Genomic DNA, 17120 nt, shown 5'->3' with positions numbered 1-17120 from the left:
TGGTTATTTGAACACTAGCAGTTTTTAAACGCTGTGTTGAAAGCCAGCATTATTCCACATGTAGTTCAGTTAAGTTGCAAGTGAACGCTGGTAATAACAGTGGTCCTCACATCTCAGTAGGGCTGATAACAACCAGATGGAGAAAGTAATGGCTCCTAAGAACAACACAAGACAGAAGGAAATAAATTCACAAAAGTTAAAGCTCAGATAATGACAACCCTCTTCAGCCAAGTTAAAAACTAAAACACAAAACAGACAAAGGCAAGAAGTTTTTATTACGGCTGAGAGAGTTCTCTGACTGTTGTGACAAGCTTAGGAAGAAAAAATGAACCAAAGGGTGTCTGTACCTTGGTGCTGTTGCCAAACCACCAGAAGTAGGTAAGTGTGCCTGCCTGGCTGGGCCAAACTACTGCAGTAATGTTGACATCCTTATTTCTGATGGCAACAAAGGGAACACTCAGATGGACATGCTCCACTGGACCTGTGGGAAGAGAGTTCATTATTAAAGGCTTTGAATTAAATCCTCCCTACACAGTTGTGAACAGCAAGGATCTTTCCTTTAAACGAATCAGAAGTCCTGTGTCAGAAGTGACAGTCTAGTGACAGTCTATTTATATTTTAGAAATAAAAGAGAATTTCAGCAGTCAATGAACAACAGAAAAAGCTAATCAGATTTAAAAATACTTCTCTTCCCCCCCCCCCCCCCCCATTATGCACATTTTCCATAGTGCTAATTTTCAGAAAGGACAGCAGTGTGTTTAGAAGAATTTTTTAAATGCATTTTGAAGAAAAACAATGAACTGGCTTTGCATTATATTGTGAAGTTGCTATTGAAAGCCATAAGGATAGGACACAAGAAAGGGACAGGAGACAAGTGAGAAAGAAGTTTTTTTCTTGAAAATATAGCCACTGAGCTACTAAGATTTGTGGGAAAATCATTTTAGCCAAGATGGCTTAAATCTGGTTATATAAGAGTAATTTATGACTTAATTAAATACCTCAAACAGATTTTTAAAAGGTCTCCAAAATAAAGAATCATGATTTTGGAAATCCTTGGTATCTTTTTGACTTAGGCCTGACCTTGGGAAATCTTTGGGGAGTCAGTTGCCCCTAGAAAAACATCAGGAACCACTTGAAAGATGTGTCCATTGGCATAACAAAGCATGTAACTGTCAGAAGCACTTGATTCTGAAAGACTTAAAAAATAACAAAGTACCAACGCAAAGTTGTGTCTAATAAATGCAAATGCCCAGAATAAATCCAGGGCATGAAGCCCTGAATTCAGAAGGCAGATCCTCTCTAGAAAAAACAACGCGTGTAAAAAATACTGAGGTTTTGTTTGGTAGTTTGTTTAAAGCTTCTACTATCTCCATTGTTTTCCTTCTTGTTTATCTTTTGGTTTTGCTGGTACTGAATTTCAGCTGATAACTGCTGCCCATCAGACAGTGTGTTACTTTCTGGGTCATACTTTTAAAACAGAGCAAGACAGACAGACAGTCCCTGTGAGATGGAAAGGACAAAATAAGAAAAGGCATAATCTTTTCTTTTTTTGTAAGACATTCACTCTGGGAAGCAGGAAATTTGGTGATTTTAACTGAGACAATCCTCTTGTGTTACCTCTCAGCAAAAAATGGGGACATTAATCAGTTCTCCATCTACTTGAATTACAAAGATTGTGGAAAGCAAGAGCCGTTCTTCTACCACAGGAACACCGAGCTCCAAGCACAAAATGACCTTATTCTTGCTTTTAGAACCTTAACACTTGATATTTTTTTCCCCTTTTCCCAAGAGATCTCCACCAGCAAGTCACTCCTGAACTCTGACCGTAGGAAGCACTCTGGGTTTGCAAGAACAGCAGGTTCCCCTAAATATTTTTGACAGTGCATGTAAGAGGAAAAACACTAATATCTTTGCTTCTTTGAAATATGAAGTTAAGCAGCTTGTCAGCAGATTCCAGAAAGCTGAAAAGTTAACTGGCTGCTAATAAAGCTGTAGGGTAGAAAATTAATGTTGCTTGAGGTCAAGGAGCCTTTTTGTCTCTTTTTTTTAAGCACAGGATCCCAGTACCAGAGTGACTGCATAGGAACAATGATTCTCAGGCATATTTTTCTGTACATTTGAACTTCAAGGTCAAACCTCCTATATTGACCAGTACTTCCAAATATATTAAAAGTTTAATACTTAGGTGTCATCTTATTTCAGCATTAGCAGGAATGTAAGTGCTTGCAAAATATTTCCCCAGAGATAATGATAATAAATTGGCTACCTAAGAATGCTATAAAAGTCAAATGAGAGAGCCGAAAGGGTAATGTAAAAAAGGATGGAGCAGCAAAACCAGGCCAAAGAATTGTCCTTTGTTGCATTGTGCTTTAAAATCCTCACCATGAAAAAGTAGTTCCTTTGAGAAAAATCAGATAATCCATACAAATCTGGTTGTTATTACCAGGTAACCATCACTTCTGTCAGCTAATGGCCCAAGGTGAAGGAAAAAACAGTTAATGCTCTAATAACAGGTTGTTAAGTGCAGCCATGATTGACTTTGAGGGAATTATGAGCATAATAAAAGCTTCAAGGAACATTTATTCCTTCATACAGGGAGCTGGAAATTAAAATGGAGAAAAAGTTCTTGAGTTTGGGAAATTTCTAATGTGCTTCCTTTCAGCAGAAAAGCTCAAGCAAAAGGCAGGATGTAAGACATTCTGACTGGTAAAGAGGGAAGGCAGACAAGGCTATGATCACCATTAGGGGCAAAATTGATGGGGTACATCTGAACACAGAAGATCTGATAGTCTAAGAGTAGATCAAAGAACTGGGCTCTTTTTGGTCTCATCCTGCATTCCACACTCTCTGCTCTCTCCTGTGGCTTTGGGAAGCTAACTCAGAGCTCTATATTTGAGTTTGCTCATGTGTCAGCTGGAGAGAAATTGCATTGATCTACCAAACAGGACAGAAACATCAGGGATGCACGTCAAACACATGAAATGTGAAAAGCAGCACATTAGCCCTCAGTACATTCATATCTCAGGAAGCACGCTCAGCATAATGCTTCTATTTCAGTAAATTAGCACTGTAAATGCTGAAATTCTGAATAAGTGACTCAAAATTTAGTGGTTTAATCTAATCCTCTTGGAATGAGACATGTATTGAAAACACACATTTGGACTTTGTTTCATATGCTGCTTGGTCTCTGAGCCTTTCAGAAAGCCCAAGAGACATTTTCAGATTTTTCTCCATAACTCTCAGAACTGCAAATACACTTGTTTTTAAAAAAAACCCTTCCCTTTCCCTTCATTCAGTAAAGTCTATTTAGCAAGTTAGAGGAGTGTCTAGAAGCCCAAGCCTTTGGAAGAGCATGGGCTGCACACGTCTGTGAGTTTGCATCTATTCTTGGGCCCCAGTGAAGCTGCAGGGACTTTGAGTGAGGTCAGATTTTGGCCCAAGGAATCTGGCAGGTGGGAGTACTCACAGACCACATGCAGGAACAGGACAGCAGTGTCTGAGCCCAGGCTGTTCTCTGCGTACGCCGTCACCTGGAAGATTCCAGCACTCTTATACACATGCCGGATGCCGTCCTCCACAGGGCTGAAATTGGCATAGGACACTGCAATGCCATCTCCAAAATCAAGCTGGATGTTTGTCCTTTGGAGATCACCCTGCAACACAGAAGGCTGGAGTAGGAAACTGGACTGATATACAAGGATTTATATTACCCTCCATCCCATTAGCATGGATACAAAGCAGTAACTTTTCAAAAAAAGCTGAGCTCTGTTCTGTCATTCCCCAAGGCGGCCAGACACAGACAGCAAAAGACCAACACCTCATCCTAAAGTAGCTAAAACAGGTGACATGAATCATCTCTTGCAAATATCCTCCCCTGATTATACAGAGTTCAGAAGACCAGTTTCAGCTAGACATGAAGCTTCAGGATGGCTGAATTTATACAGGTTGAGTCCCAAGTTGAGGACTGACAGATTTTTTTTTGTCTAATGTCAATCAACACAGAGACAGGGCCTGGATACACAGGAGAATGAAGCAGATGATGAGAAAATCTCTTCTAGGACTACTGTCAATGACAGTTATTAAATGAAAGAAGGAAAAACAGACAAGGAATTCCAGCACCACAGGTATTGTCTAGGGACAGAAGTTGCACTATTTTAGTTTAAATCATGCTTTAAGTCACTGTAGTTGAACTGTAGAAGTGTCTGTTATTTTGGTTTCTCAGAGCCTTATTTTATACTCGCCCCCAGCTGACTAATGTAACACAAAAAAAAAGGCTAATTTCAACAAAGCTAAAGCCCACTGCAGTGATTTCACTAAACTGAAATAAAACTACAACTCAGATTAAATCTCTGTAGCTTTAGCTTTCTGCATATATATAAGATGTGTTGTGCCAAGTAATTTCCTTTCATCAAAGATCTGCACTGTATTCACTGGGGCTGAAGAAGATACCGCTACATTTTGGAGATATTCCTAGCCCTGAAGGGCTGAAGTCAATCCCTACATATATTGAGGATGTGATCTGAAAGTTAAAAAAAAAATTAAAATCTCTGCTCGTAAATTTACCTTTTTTTAATGGGAAATTCAGAAATATTTTACAGTCATCTCATAAACCCCATTATAGCTGTAAATGTACAGGGAGTACATACAAGAAACTAGACCACAATGAAGCAGGTCCCATAGAAAAATAGAAAATCAGGAAATGTATAGAATATCAGGACCTTAGCAACCCCCACAGAATGTATCCTCCTCCTAGACTATACCTGCATGAAGAAATCAGAGTGCAGGAAGGGTATTTTTCAGATGTAAATTTGCTTTGAGTATATACCTGGGGTCTTCAGACACTCATATATTCAGGATTGTTGCATGTAGTTTTTGAAATATGGGTATTTGCTTATATATGTTAGATCTCTCTTCCTCCTTGCTCCATCATTCCCATTCCAGGGAGCCAGAGGAGTTTTGGCTATTGACTTGATCAGGGCACCATTGTTACCTCTGCCCCACTTGGACATTAAAACTTCAGTATAAACCAAAGAGCAATCAGAAAGGACTAAAGTGGTAGTGACACTGAAACATACCTATTACATTGAGTAGTCAATAACATCCTTTAGACAGAGAGTTTTTAAAGTCACTCTAAAAAAGTCTCTAGCAGGAGCAAAATTACACTCTTGAGATATTCAGTTATTTGACAGAAAGGCTCCCACAGCTTGTTAAACCTTTCAAAACCACTTCTCAAGGGAATGCACTAAGACCCCAAGTCCATCTCATATGGAAGACACTGAACAGAGAATAAAAATTTGATCTGGGCTGGATTCACCACTGATGACCTCGGGCTGAAATCTCTTGCACCAATCATGGCAGCTCATCTCCCTTGCCTGACAATTCTCTTTTCTATTTCCTTCTTGCTTCTCCACTATGATTCTATCTGAAATGAGACCGTTTCACGCAGAGAAGCAGGAACAGATTTTTCATGACTAAACAGTGGCAGATGATCTTTTCACCCAATTATGAGCTGGGTCTTCAATGCAAAGGCTGCCCATCACACTAATCATATTTTCTTTCTCCTCCCCATACCTCTGTATCCAGTAAATAAAATACTAAACCAAACATGTTAGTCCCACACGAATATATCAGAATTCTGGAGTTTATAAATATAAATGAAAATAGAAGGGAAGTGGAGGCATTTCAAAAGGAAAAAGAAATCATTGGTATCCATTTATATCCAAGAGGCAAGTTTTGTTGCTTTAAGCCTCATAAATAACTGAAAGGAAACAAGGTATGGGCTGTCTCAAAGATTGGCTCTGAGTATGGAAATCAGTGAACAGACATAGTCAAGAACACAGCTCCACAACAGCTATTTGGCAGTCTAGTATTTCTTTGTGATCAATACCAAACTCAAGTTTTAAAAAAAGGTCTAAAAAGGTTCTTATCTCATCATGTTCCCTTGCATGTATACAGTCCAAATCTCAGTCCAGCCCCACATTCCTGACAACACAGAAAAACCATCAGTCTTTCTGCATTTATTTGTCTGTAGCCATTGCCACACACATATTCTGAATACCATTGGAAAGAATCCTATTCAATTCTATAAATCCTGAGAAATTCAGGTTTTAATTAACTATGATGAAGTCTTCATTTACCACTGAATGCCCAAAGGTCAGTCACCTCCATGTATTGAGGCTGTGCACTAGAAGGCAGGAAAGAACTGCTGGCCCATCAGGGCAAGTCTGACACAGCTGAATGGACACCACGCAGATGTCTCCATAGGAGGGCTGGTCAGGCTGCTCTTTGGCTCAGAAAGGAAGTGTAAACTTAGGTACAGAACTACCACCAGTAAAGAGACTGACCAGAAAAGGTGGAGGAAGCCAGGAGTGAATCTCTATGGCAGCAAGGTAAGTAATAATTAAGATCCCTACAGGAATTATTTCTTCCAAGTCATAAGGAAATCTTTGGTCACAGTTCTTCTCAGGTTCACACTGAAAGACTGGAATACCTTTGTCCAAAATCTCAGTGTTCCTTTTCTTTTCTTCTTGAAATTCTATTATTTTAAGAAACAAACTCAACACACAACTTTCTGTGGAATAAGCTGTTCACCTACAGAGACATGTTCCAAAGAGCCTCTTCCCTTAGAAAAGAAAGGTTGTTTCAATGAAATGTTTTTCTAACTACTATCATTTTTCAACAACAGACATAAGAGTGAACACCCTCACATATTTATTCAGCTGCCTCTTCAATCTCTAAATCCTTGCAAAGATTCCACTCTTCAGCTACCTTCACTGCTGCCTTATTCCCCATCTGTTTATCATTCTTCATACACAACAGTTCCGCTTGAGTTCCTTAATAAATTACTAGTTGATTCCTAATTTTTAGATTATATCTGTTCTTTTCTGAACTCCCACTCATAGCATCTACACAAATTGTCTAACCATGTCAAGTCTGCAGAATAGAAAAGAAGCAGCAAGTAGACAAGAAATCCCCCTTGTACAAAAGCAGAGCATGCATGAACCTCTGAGGAAGCAGTAAAGAGGCCCTGTCAGATTAGTGTGGTCCCAGTGAAATACTTAGCTACCATGTAAGAAATTAATTTAGTGTGAGAATGTCTGTGGGTGGTCTGCTTCAGCTGTCTCCAGGTACTGCTCCAAAATAACATACACAGGACAGAAAATGTGATGAAAAACAGATGTTCTTCTCCAGCACTGCTCAGTCTCTGGCCAGAAGAGCCTCAACATTTTGATGCTTTTGACAGCAGCATGGCCTGGTGTCACTTATGCTACTGTTGGCTACAGAGGGAACTGTTCCAATAGATAAATACAATAGAAAAGGGTTGGGGGCTAGAGGTACTTTCAGGACAGTCCATTCCTACTGCAAAATAACGACGCCCCTCATTGTTCTCCATGAGTGTGAACATGCTCCCCACTGTTCTTAACCTTTCCCAGAAAAGTTGAAGTTAAAACTTCGCATCCCAGATACAGAATTGCTGATCACAGAAACACCACTTCTGCCTCATAAACTCCATAAACTGCAGTTTCCTAGAAGCATCAAGAAGTGAGTGGGGAAATAAATTTTTGACCACATCTATCTTTCTTCAGCATTGTCATCACTGATAGACAAGATAACCAAACACCTTTGGTGTGACCCAGTATGACCTGCCTGTATGTGTCACTATAGCATTCAATTCTCTTGAATTCCTTAAGTCTCGTAAATCTCAGGACCATTCACCATTTCGTGATTCCAATTACTATTCATTACTATTTTCCTCTCAGCAACCTGAAAAGCAAAGGAAAAGAATGCCAGTCCTGCCACACAGAGAAAGGTTTACTGAGACCACTAACACACCTCTTCCATGAGGATGATGAAGGTGGCGTTGTGCCCCTGCTCCATGACCAGCTTCCCATCAGAGGTGAGGATGTGCAATCCCCGAGGAGCTTTTCCAGGGCATTTCTCCATCTTGGCCATGTACTTCTCTCTCAAGCCATCTGTGCAGTTGTTAGACACAATCCTGCGGTACCTGGGGAACAGTAACAAAAGGATATTGGGCTCAGACAGTGGGTGGAAAAGTTCCTTTGTTTTGTTTTTGTTTTGTCCCTCCACATTAATGCATGTGTTTTTTCAAAGGTTAACTGCCTGCATGATCCCCTCACTGAAAGGAAGACTCAAAGAAACCTGATGCTTTATTAAGTAGGAGAAAGCCAAACCAATCACAATTGAACCTTCTCCAGAGATTCTCAGCAGCATCACTGAGAAGAGACACATTGTGGAGGTGAATTGCTCTGAGGCAAACAATTCCTCCAACCCAACGCCTGCAGGATTGCATCCTGCATCCCAGCTTTTCAATTATACCATTTATTAGGTTTTGTCTGCCTCTATTGGGCTAGGGGGCACCTGAAAAAATATGTCAAAGGCTTTGCCCAGTTCAGTTTTGAAATTATTTTAGGTATGGGTTTTTCTCTTGGCTCTTCTTGGAAGATGTTGGCTAAACAGCAAAACTGAAGTCTCACAGCATTTCCTGCATGATTGTAGAACATTTGCAAAGTGATGCTGCCATAATAAACCAACAGTTGCCATCTGTTCTGGGTTAGACCAGGAGAAACCAGCACATGAAGCTTGTCTGAAATGCAAGGCATTGTATGTACAAAGTGAAAATGGCAGAGGAAGAAAACATAAAAGAGACCAAAAATTGCTCATTTGAGCCTTCCTAGAAGCTGATATAAATAGGAGCTGTAAGATAGTAAGAGGTTCAATAAAATACAATGTGAAATACCTCAAACCTGTCCTTTTAAATGTTCAGCTGTCTCTCAGGCAGACCTTTTTGATTTGTGTTTTAATTTTGCAACAAAGGGGAGCTCCAAGTCTAGGCTCCAGGGATCACACATCACTTGATAGCAATGCAATATCTATGTGTCACTTATGTTAACGTGCTTCTCCCTCTCTCTGAGGAACAAGGCAATTTTCCATACAGATGCCGTTGCAAGCTTCACCTCATGGATAAGACTGAAAAAGAGCATAATGGGATGCAGAGAAAAAAAGAACTATCCAGGTTCTCTTGTCTACTGCAGTCAGCAAAACCAGACAGATTGCAAGATGCACTTACCCAGTGCTGTTCCAGTAGTTCTGGCCAACGTTGCAATCCTTGGACAGGGAGGACGGGCTGAACCAGAAGGCTGGGATGCACTGGTTGTTGCTGTGCCTCTCATATCCATAGTCACTGGGGAGAGAAGTCACGAATCCATCACTGTACCGTCCTCTAGAGTTAGCCCAGAGTTTTAGGTGATGTCCCCAAAGCAGGTGTGTGTTGGTGGTTCTCTGCTGGGATGGCACAACATCATGGATTGGGCTCATCCAGAGACAAAGTGGACTACTTGGAGGGGCAGGAACACAATTCACTGAGGGCATTTGATCCCCACAACAGCAGAACTACCAAACTTGCAGAACCCTGCAGGACTCGTGCTTCATTTGGCAACAAAACATGACAGAGATTAAAAAATATTGTATTGTTTGTTTCTATTCCTTTTAATCTCTAACCTAAATTTCACTTTTTGGATTCCTTTGGTTAGTTTGTTTTTCGCAGCCTTTGCTTTTAGAATGAACCAAGCTAATTCTAAGATCTAATGTCACTTTTTCACAACAGTGGCTAGGAATATAAAACTCTAGGAGCGCTTCCTGAGCAACTAGCCACAGTATGTATATTTATGTATGTTAATGGGCTCCCTGGCTAAGCTGTGATTTGCCCAAGAAAAAAAAAAAACAGCTGATGTTTTTCCAACACTAAACTAAAACAAAACCAGCTTTGTAGTCTAAGGATTACATGGTATTGTGTCACACAGGGAAGGCAATCCAGGGTATTGATTCTTCTTTGGACCACCTAAGAATGGAAGTGTACACAACCACATCCAAAACTTCTTTTTATAGCTGCCTTTGTGTGCCAATACAATGATGAAGCAATAGGATTAATCCAAAGCTTTCCATTAGTTTTAATAGGGTCTGGATCAGGTTTCTATGTGTAGCCTTTATTGACAGGCTGGATTCAAAGGACAAATAAGAAGAGATTCTGGATTTTTGCCTGCAGCAAGTCAACAAATGCCAACATGCTAAACCTCTGTGAAAACACAGACACTACAGAAGCCACTGTCTTGAAAGCATTCTGTGCCCTTTAGGACACTCTGAGTTTTATCCTTCCCCTGTTCAGAGCCTGAACTGCCAACAGAAAGTCTCTAGGAAGAGCTTTGGTGAGACAAAATTGTGCTGTGTCCCCAGTGGCTCAGGCTGCTACTGTTCTTTTTTTGGAGGGCAAAAATTCTGTGAGCTACTTTAAATGGTTTGGAGATTCCCTAATGCTCTTTCTCTCAACATTCAATTTAATCATTCTCAGTGGGTCCGACCTGCACAGTCGAAAATGCCTGGCAGGGACTTTGTAATTAAAAATATTCAGGAGGAGCTGTACTTTGCCTCAAAGAAGAAAAGAGCTGCATAAATATTTAATAAAATTAAAGACAACATTGCTGTGTGCCCTCAAGGTTCTGTGCTTGTTCATTAACTTCTGGTAAATGTATATTAAAACCTCACATGCTGCCCACCTTCCCTCTCATAAGCCCCAGGGTTTGCATAAGTTAAGGAAATAATCAAGTCCAGCTGCTGTGCTGTCTTTCTCAGGAAAGATATCCTGACAGAGTAAATAAAGAAGCAGGAGGAGGGAAAAGAAAGCTCAGCAAGCACTTTAATACCACTTATGAGATCCTTCTGCCATTCTCTCTGTTAGAAAAAGGCCAGGATTTGCTTCTGGAAATGACTGCAACGGTTGGCAGGAGTCACCCCTGATCCTGACTCATAAAGATTTGTTGAACTGGGGCACAATCATGATTTATGCCCCTGAATTTTAGATTAGCCTTATATCTAACTGCAGGGAACAGCACTGCGACCATGAGGCAGACAGGGGCAAGGGCACTGTGACCAAATGGGAGGGAGCACAGCCCCCACAGCGTGTGCTGAAGGGCTCCTGCAGTTATTTGTCCTATCCCCACAGCCCTCAAAGGCAGGTGTCATCACAACAAGTGGCACAGGGTGCTCCAAGCCCAGAACCAGCTCCAAACCTTCTTACTGAGGAAGCTAAGGGCCCATCTGGCAGGACTTGCTGGTCACTGTACCCACACAGTCCTGGCTGCTGGCCCTCCTCCTTTCCCTGACATCCACAGGACCTGCTCAGTTCAACCCGAGGCACAGAGCAGTCAGTGCTTTCAAGAACTGGCAACTGCGAGCCCAGGCAGAAGAGGCTGAGTGGACATTTTCCCTTGAAAGGGAATGAGTTTTTCTTGAAAGAGCAGCAAGTGAAAGTAGGAACTGTCCTTTCACCTGTCCTGTCCACCTTTTACTGAGCAGAGCAAAGGCACTTGTCAACATCTCCCCTTCTCATACTGACAGTCCAAGGAAGGCAGATGAGTCTAGAATATATTCTAGAATATATTCTGGAATATCTTGCAACTGACTAAGCAACTGTCTCATCCTTCAGAAGTCACAAATCAGAGCACAAGTTCACCCTTCCTCTCTGAAAAATCACTTTTAAAATTATCAAGCTCAGTACCCCACTTCCAGCACTGCCAGTATTTTCCTCAAATGGACTGTCTCACACATTCTTCCAGTCAGCCCTACTGAGTAGCATCAAAATTCACCATAAAGTTTCTTCTGATTCTCCATCACCAGCTATAGCAATTTTGCAACTGGAAGCTAGTTAACAATTCTGTTGGCAGTGCAGGGTCTGAAACAAAAGCCAGCTTGTTGTCCTCTAATTGCATTTCCTCTGCAGGGCTGACAAGTTTAACAGCAATAGCCTTTCATATTAGGGGGAAAGTTAATCAAAAATGATACTGAATGCATGCAAGGAATCTGACAAGCGATTGAAAAGGTGCATTCTGATTCAGACCCTTTTCAAGGCAGCATTTAAGGCCAATTCAGCTGCCACAGTTTTTCACTTACAGCTTGGAGAAGACAAACTTCCCTGTAAAAATAAAAAGTGGGTGAGGAAAAAACAGTGTAAGGAAAAAAAAAAACAAAACCAAACGAATTCATTAGCATCTCTGGAGTTTGGTGCTGGGTTCCCCCCAGAGCCCTATGCCAATGCCAAGGGCAGATACTGCAAGGCAAGACAGGTCATCCTGTGAGTTCCCTTCACGAGAACAAAGGGGAAAGATCTCATGAGTCAAGATACGGAGTCTCAGATATAATCTTGACATTAGGAACAAATTAAATACCCATCCAGATCAGATGAATATCTCTGTTCCCCAACTCACTTGTAAAGACAAACTACTAAAACATCCAAGAAAATACTCTGGTCAATAATTTTCTTAATTTTGCTGCATTTCACTATGTCCATACTCTAAAAGAAAACTGTGAGCCTAAGTCCAAATAAATGTACAGATCTCATGCCTCACACCTCTTCAGAAAGTATTTGAAGGTAGGTGAAGTGTTCAGGAATAACACCAATACCAAGTCAGACACTGATCCTGAATAACCTACTGTAAAGATTAAAATGTTTTCCCAGCTGATCAGCTTACAGAGTATTTTGAATTCCATTTAAATGACATTCTAATCATTTAAGCTCAAATGTCACAGATTTTGACAGTCTTAAATCTTAGAAATTTTGCCTATCACAGGTGCCATGTAGGAATTCTTTGGGCAGAGATCCTGACATGCATTCTCCCATCTCCTATCTCTGATTGTCAAGCAATAGCAAGCATTTTTTCTCTGCTTTGTTTTTAAGCTGCTTTCAAAGTGACCTTAAAGCAATTTGAAAATTATGGTCCCATTAGTTAGAAACACCAATATTTATGCAAAATAAGTAGTTATATCTGACAAGGGTGGGCTGTACAGTCATGTCACAGAAGCCCTTTCAGAAATTTCTCAATAAAACATTGTTAAGAAGCAATAAACTGTTCCCAGCTATTCAAAGGAATAATGATAAAAATGTGCATGTTTTGCTGGCTTGCCCCTAGGAAGTCAATGACCTTGGGAGAGAAATACCCTCCCTCTTCTGAAAGGAATATATTTTGGACCAGAGAAGTCTTGGCTATCACTATTCTGGAATGCGAGACATAAAATGTCCATCAGTACTTGCAATTATTTTGCTTTTGAATTCCAGGCTTGGATTTCTCAAGGAGATGAAAAAATATTTCCTGCAGATGAAGGGGAAGCCTCCTCCACTCAGCAGGTTTGGGGGTCACATTTCTGCTATATGGCATGAGCACAGCTATAAAGCTGCATGAGACCCACTTCCTCCGCAAGGTTTTGTGTCTGGGTAGTATTTCAGGACAAAAACACAGCCTCTACACAAGTCCCCAGAGTCACATACTCACCACTCAAAGTCTCCTTGGCCACAGACACAAGGCTCAGACACCACAGTTTGGGAATAGTCCCGACCTAGGGAACACTGGGCTCCAGGCTTGCGTTTTTTATAGATCTTCCTCTCCCCCATGACACAAGGCTCCCCCTTCATCGGCCAAGGAACAAAAGGAGAAACACAGTTGTAGTGGCAGCTGGGTCTTAAATGGAGGACTTTTTCAAAAGACACAAAAGGCAATGAAAACGAGATTTATCTCTGGGATGGTGGGGAGTTACAGTCCTGCTCTTTTGTGGTTTTGCAAAACCAAAAGTCTCCTTGGGAGGACTCATGAGCACAGTGTGCTCAGCGTTGAGTTGTGATGCCAATGACAATGTGCCCAAAATGCCTGGATGCCCATGCCATCACACCCACTTATGTCACCTTTCAGAAGGCATCGACCAGTACCTAGTCCTACGAATTATCCTGAAAAGACAGTGTGGGTGTAGGGCAGGGTTTCTTCCATATGTCAGATAAAGTCTACTGCAGAAGCAAGTGCCCAGGCCTGAATCCCAGGGCAGGGGACAAAACCCAGGTGAAGAACACAGAGCTCAACTCCCTTGCTCTTTCTGTGATAGAACTGGCTTTGTTATAGACCATTTTGATGTGTGTTTCACTGGGCTTTTTGAATGCAAAGGTTTCCAAGAACACTACCCAGAGCAGCTAATCTAAAACAAACATTTGAAATCTAGGCGAGTTGCTATAAACAGAATTATCTATTTTGCAGAAGTAATTTGTCTGCATAGAAGTAAGAAAAAAGACAATGCCTAATTGAAATAATGATTCCCAAGATTGCTGAGTGGTAACATATATGTCTTCCCTTTTTTTTATTTAAATTATTTTCATTTATTCAATTCTATGACTTCAATTATCCTAACCTTGCCAAATTAATGTTCATTTCTCATTCATGGATTTCATTCAGGGATGTCACAGTGCCAATAGTTCTGGCTCTAGTTATGCTACCCTGCAGGGTGTGGGACATCATACTGGTAGCCAGTAACCCATAAGTAATCTTCAGAGGTCATTGACCTCTCAGTTATAGTTGCTTCAGGACCTAGATATATCCAGCATGAAAATAAGCCAGTGTATTAAAAACAAAGCATGTATCCTTCATTAGAATGAAATAATGTGGTTTTCTCTGGTGTCTTTTATTCAAGAGCTTTTCAGATTCAGGGGTTTTACAGATATTCAAGAGTTTTACAGATACCTGCAGGACCTGCAGGATGAATAAATGTTTTTATTTTCATTTTTGAGTAGGGGAAATAAGAGGCAAACTGAAACAAAATTATTTTCATGATTCAGTGAGAGAGCTACAAAGAATTCAGTGTCATCTACAATTCAATCATAAGGTTTAGTTTTACACTGCCCTAAGCATTCAGGCCAAACAGATACAGCTGGTGCAATGGATTATATTCCTAAAAATAGAAGGTAATCTCCTGAACTTGCCCATAGATGCCTGGCCCCATGTTTATTCATGCACATTCTTCAAGGGATGCAAAAAAAAATCCATATGCTTTGCTGTAAAGAACAAATGCATTCCCACCTGGAAACACAGAGCAGGGGAAAAGGAACCCCCACCAATGCCTCCCTGCAGAGTGGGGATACCTGATTGTGCAGATGCCAGGTCTGGTAGTCATCCTTGGTACACCTGCGGCTGAAGAGAGACTTGTAATCCACCTTGACCAGCTGCCACTCAGAACGGAGGCTGAAGTGCCCAAAAACTCTGAGCATGGGAGACAAAAGAAAAGAAAGAGCTGGAGTCAGCCAGACTCATCCTTCCATTCAGCAAATAACATCTCATGAATCTCACCTGCAGAAACCAATACATAGTCTTGGAGCTTAACGCTAGAAAACGGTATTCAGTCATGAACAATATTTTCCAGTTCTTACAACATCCCAAGAGTGTTTAGCCTTTTCCTGACACCTCGTACACAGCCTGTGTTGGAAGGTCTTCCCCTGACCCTAGCATCCAGCAAAATGGAACCCAAGTCTAATCAGCTATATTGTGACGTTTAGAGGACAGTAAATGTTACTTTTTCATTATTCCGAGTCTTTCAGTAATCTATATTTTTTACCCAAGCCACTTATGTGATTAAGTTTTGTTCTAATTATTCCAGACTAACAAAGAGGGAGAAAGACAAGATTTACAAATTTTCCTGTGAAATCAAAAGAGAAACAGAAAACAAGACTTTCCCACAGTGACTGTAATTCAGATCCTGCTGTGTCCCCAGTGTGCTGCCATTATTTATTCTAGCTGATCTTGGTTTACACTGTAATCATACTGAGTTGTTGGCTTTGCTCTTCACTCACTCCTTCTCTAGTCTGCACCAAAATTGCTCTTCATTTTGCTGTTCTCCATGAAACAACAGCCACCCAGGAATCAATCATGCTCTCCCCTGGAGACCTGTCTCAGCTCATGGGGATCAGGGAGACAATGGTGGGTGGGCAATATGTGAGAGAATGAAGTGGTGGGTTTGCTGTGGACACCTGTCTATATCCAAGTTCTGCCTCACAGAGGAGCTCCACAAAGCTGAGAAGCAGGAGGGATAAAAGACAAGCAGAACCTGTGTGCAGTCATGAACGAGTGGCTCAGGTTAGGAGTGAGCAAGCAAGGAAGGACTTTATTAGGTAGATTGTTGCTGGCTGTCCAGAACCATTCATAGTGTAGTCCTAATTGCAGGGTATCAATGATAGGAAACACCACGGCATTCAGGCAACGCTACAGGAGAAGCTGCAATTCCTGTTCCTCAGCACAGAAGGCACCCCCTGGACCAAGAAAAACCCACAGAAACTAAAGCAGTATGGGGTGCCAGAGCACTGGGAGCAGGAGGGAGAAGGGAGGAATGGGAAGGAGCATGGTGGGGGATGCAGAAAGCCTCTAAAACTTTACTCAATAGGAATTCCAACTGCAGTTCCCCTCCCCACTTTTCCTTGGCACTGGGTACGTCCCATGTGCTTTCAGCACTTACAGCCTTGTTTGTGCTGCATGACTGAAACATCAGTCCCTGCAAAACAGCAATGCAGCACGCAGAAATCTCTTAGTCCAGCAGATTTACACCAGTACAGGATTTGGTGCTTATTACATGGAAAACACAGCAAAAGGAAGAGGGAACATGACCAAAGAGAAACATTGGCATAAACCCAGAAGAGACAGGGCTGGAGAAATCCAACACTTCACAAAAAAATGCATCTAAAATGAATATCTTGCTCCTCAGATTGTTCCTTAGCTAACCGTCCATCAGGAGAGCAAAAGTTTTCTTTGTGGTTTACAAAAATTGCCAGAATTACTTGATTTAAAATGGATTTAAAATCTATTTTAAAAAGCTCTTAAACAGTTCCTTCTGACATGGAAATTCTTCCATGATAATTAATGAAAAAACCCAAGGTTTTCTAAGAGTAAGGCAACATATTAGCATTCCAAAAGCACAGAACAGCAGATAGTCTTCCATTAAATTATTTCAAAGAAGATCTTTGTGTATAATTGCTACAATTTAGATGGAAACAATACTACACAAAATGTAATTAGAGGAGTGTTAACAGAGAGAGGCTTTCCTCTGCGCTGCAGATATGGTTCTGGGTCAGCTGATCCCTAAAGTAGTAACTTTTCTACTCCACCCTCCCCTTCCTAAAAAAGCTCGTTAAGGCTAATCAATCATCATGGAAGAGACTTCTGAGATAAAAGAAGCAGAGAAGCCACCAAACACCTGCACCCTGTGAGCGCTGCTCACCAAATGCCACCTACAGCATGGCTTCATTG

General features: G+C 41.1%; 1 protein-coding gene across 1 annotated transcript in view; it reads right to left on the bottom strand.

Annotated features, from left to right (window-relative positions):
• Positions 1 to 17120, bottom strand: part of SORCS3 (sortilin related VPS10 domain containing receptor 3) — a 268231-nt gene that overhangs the window by 20312 nt on the left and 230799 nt on the right. Inside the window, exons 15-20 of the mRNA XM_038140273.1 lie at positions 14969 to 15086; positions 13341 to 13474; positions 9089 to 9202; positions 7834 to 8005; positions 3467 to 3653; positions 348 to 481 (exon numbers count right to left, since the gene is read on the bottom strand). Of these exons, the coding sequence (XP_037996201.1) occupies positions 348 to 481; positions 3467 to 3653; positions 7834 to 8005; positions 9089 to 9202; positions 13341 to 13474; positions 14969 to 15086 (859 nt within the window). The remainder of the gene's footprint in view (positions 1 to 347; positions 482 to 3466; positions 3654 to 7833; positions 8006 to 9088; positions 9203 to 13340; positions 13475 to 14968; positions 15087 to 17120) is intronic.

Source organism: Motacilla alba, chromosome 6 (genome assembly GCF_015832195.1).
Source record: "Motacilla alba alba isolate MOTALB_02 chromosome 6, Motacilla_alba_V1.0_pri, whole genome shotgun sequence".
NCBI lineage: Eukaryota > Metazoa > Chordata > Aves > Passeriformes > Motacillidae > Motacilla > Motacilla alba.
The sequence above is the reverse complement of the archived record's forward strand: the minus strand, read 5'-3'. Positions and strand labels throughout refer to the sequence as shown.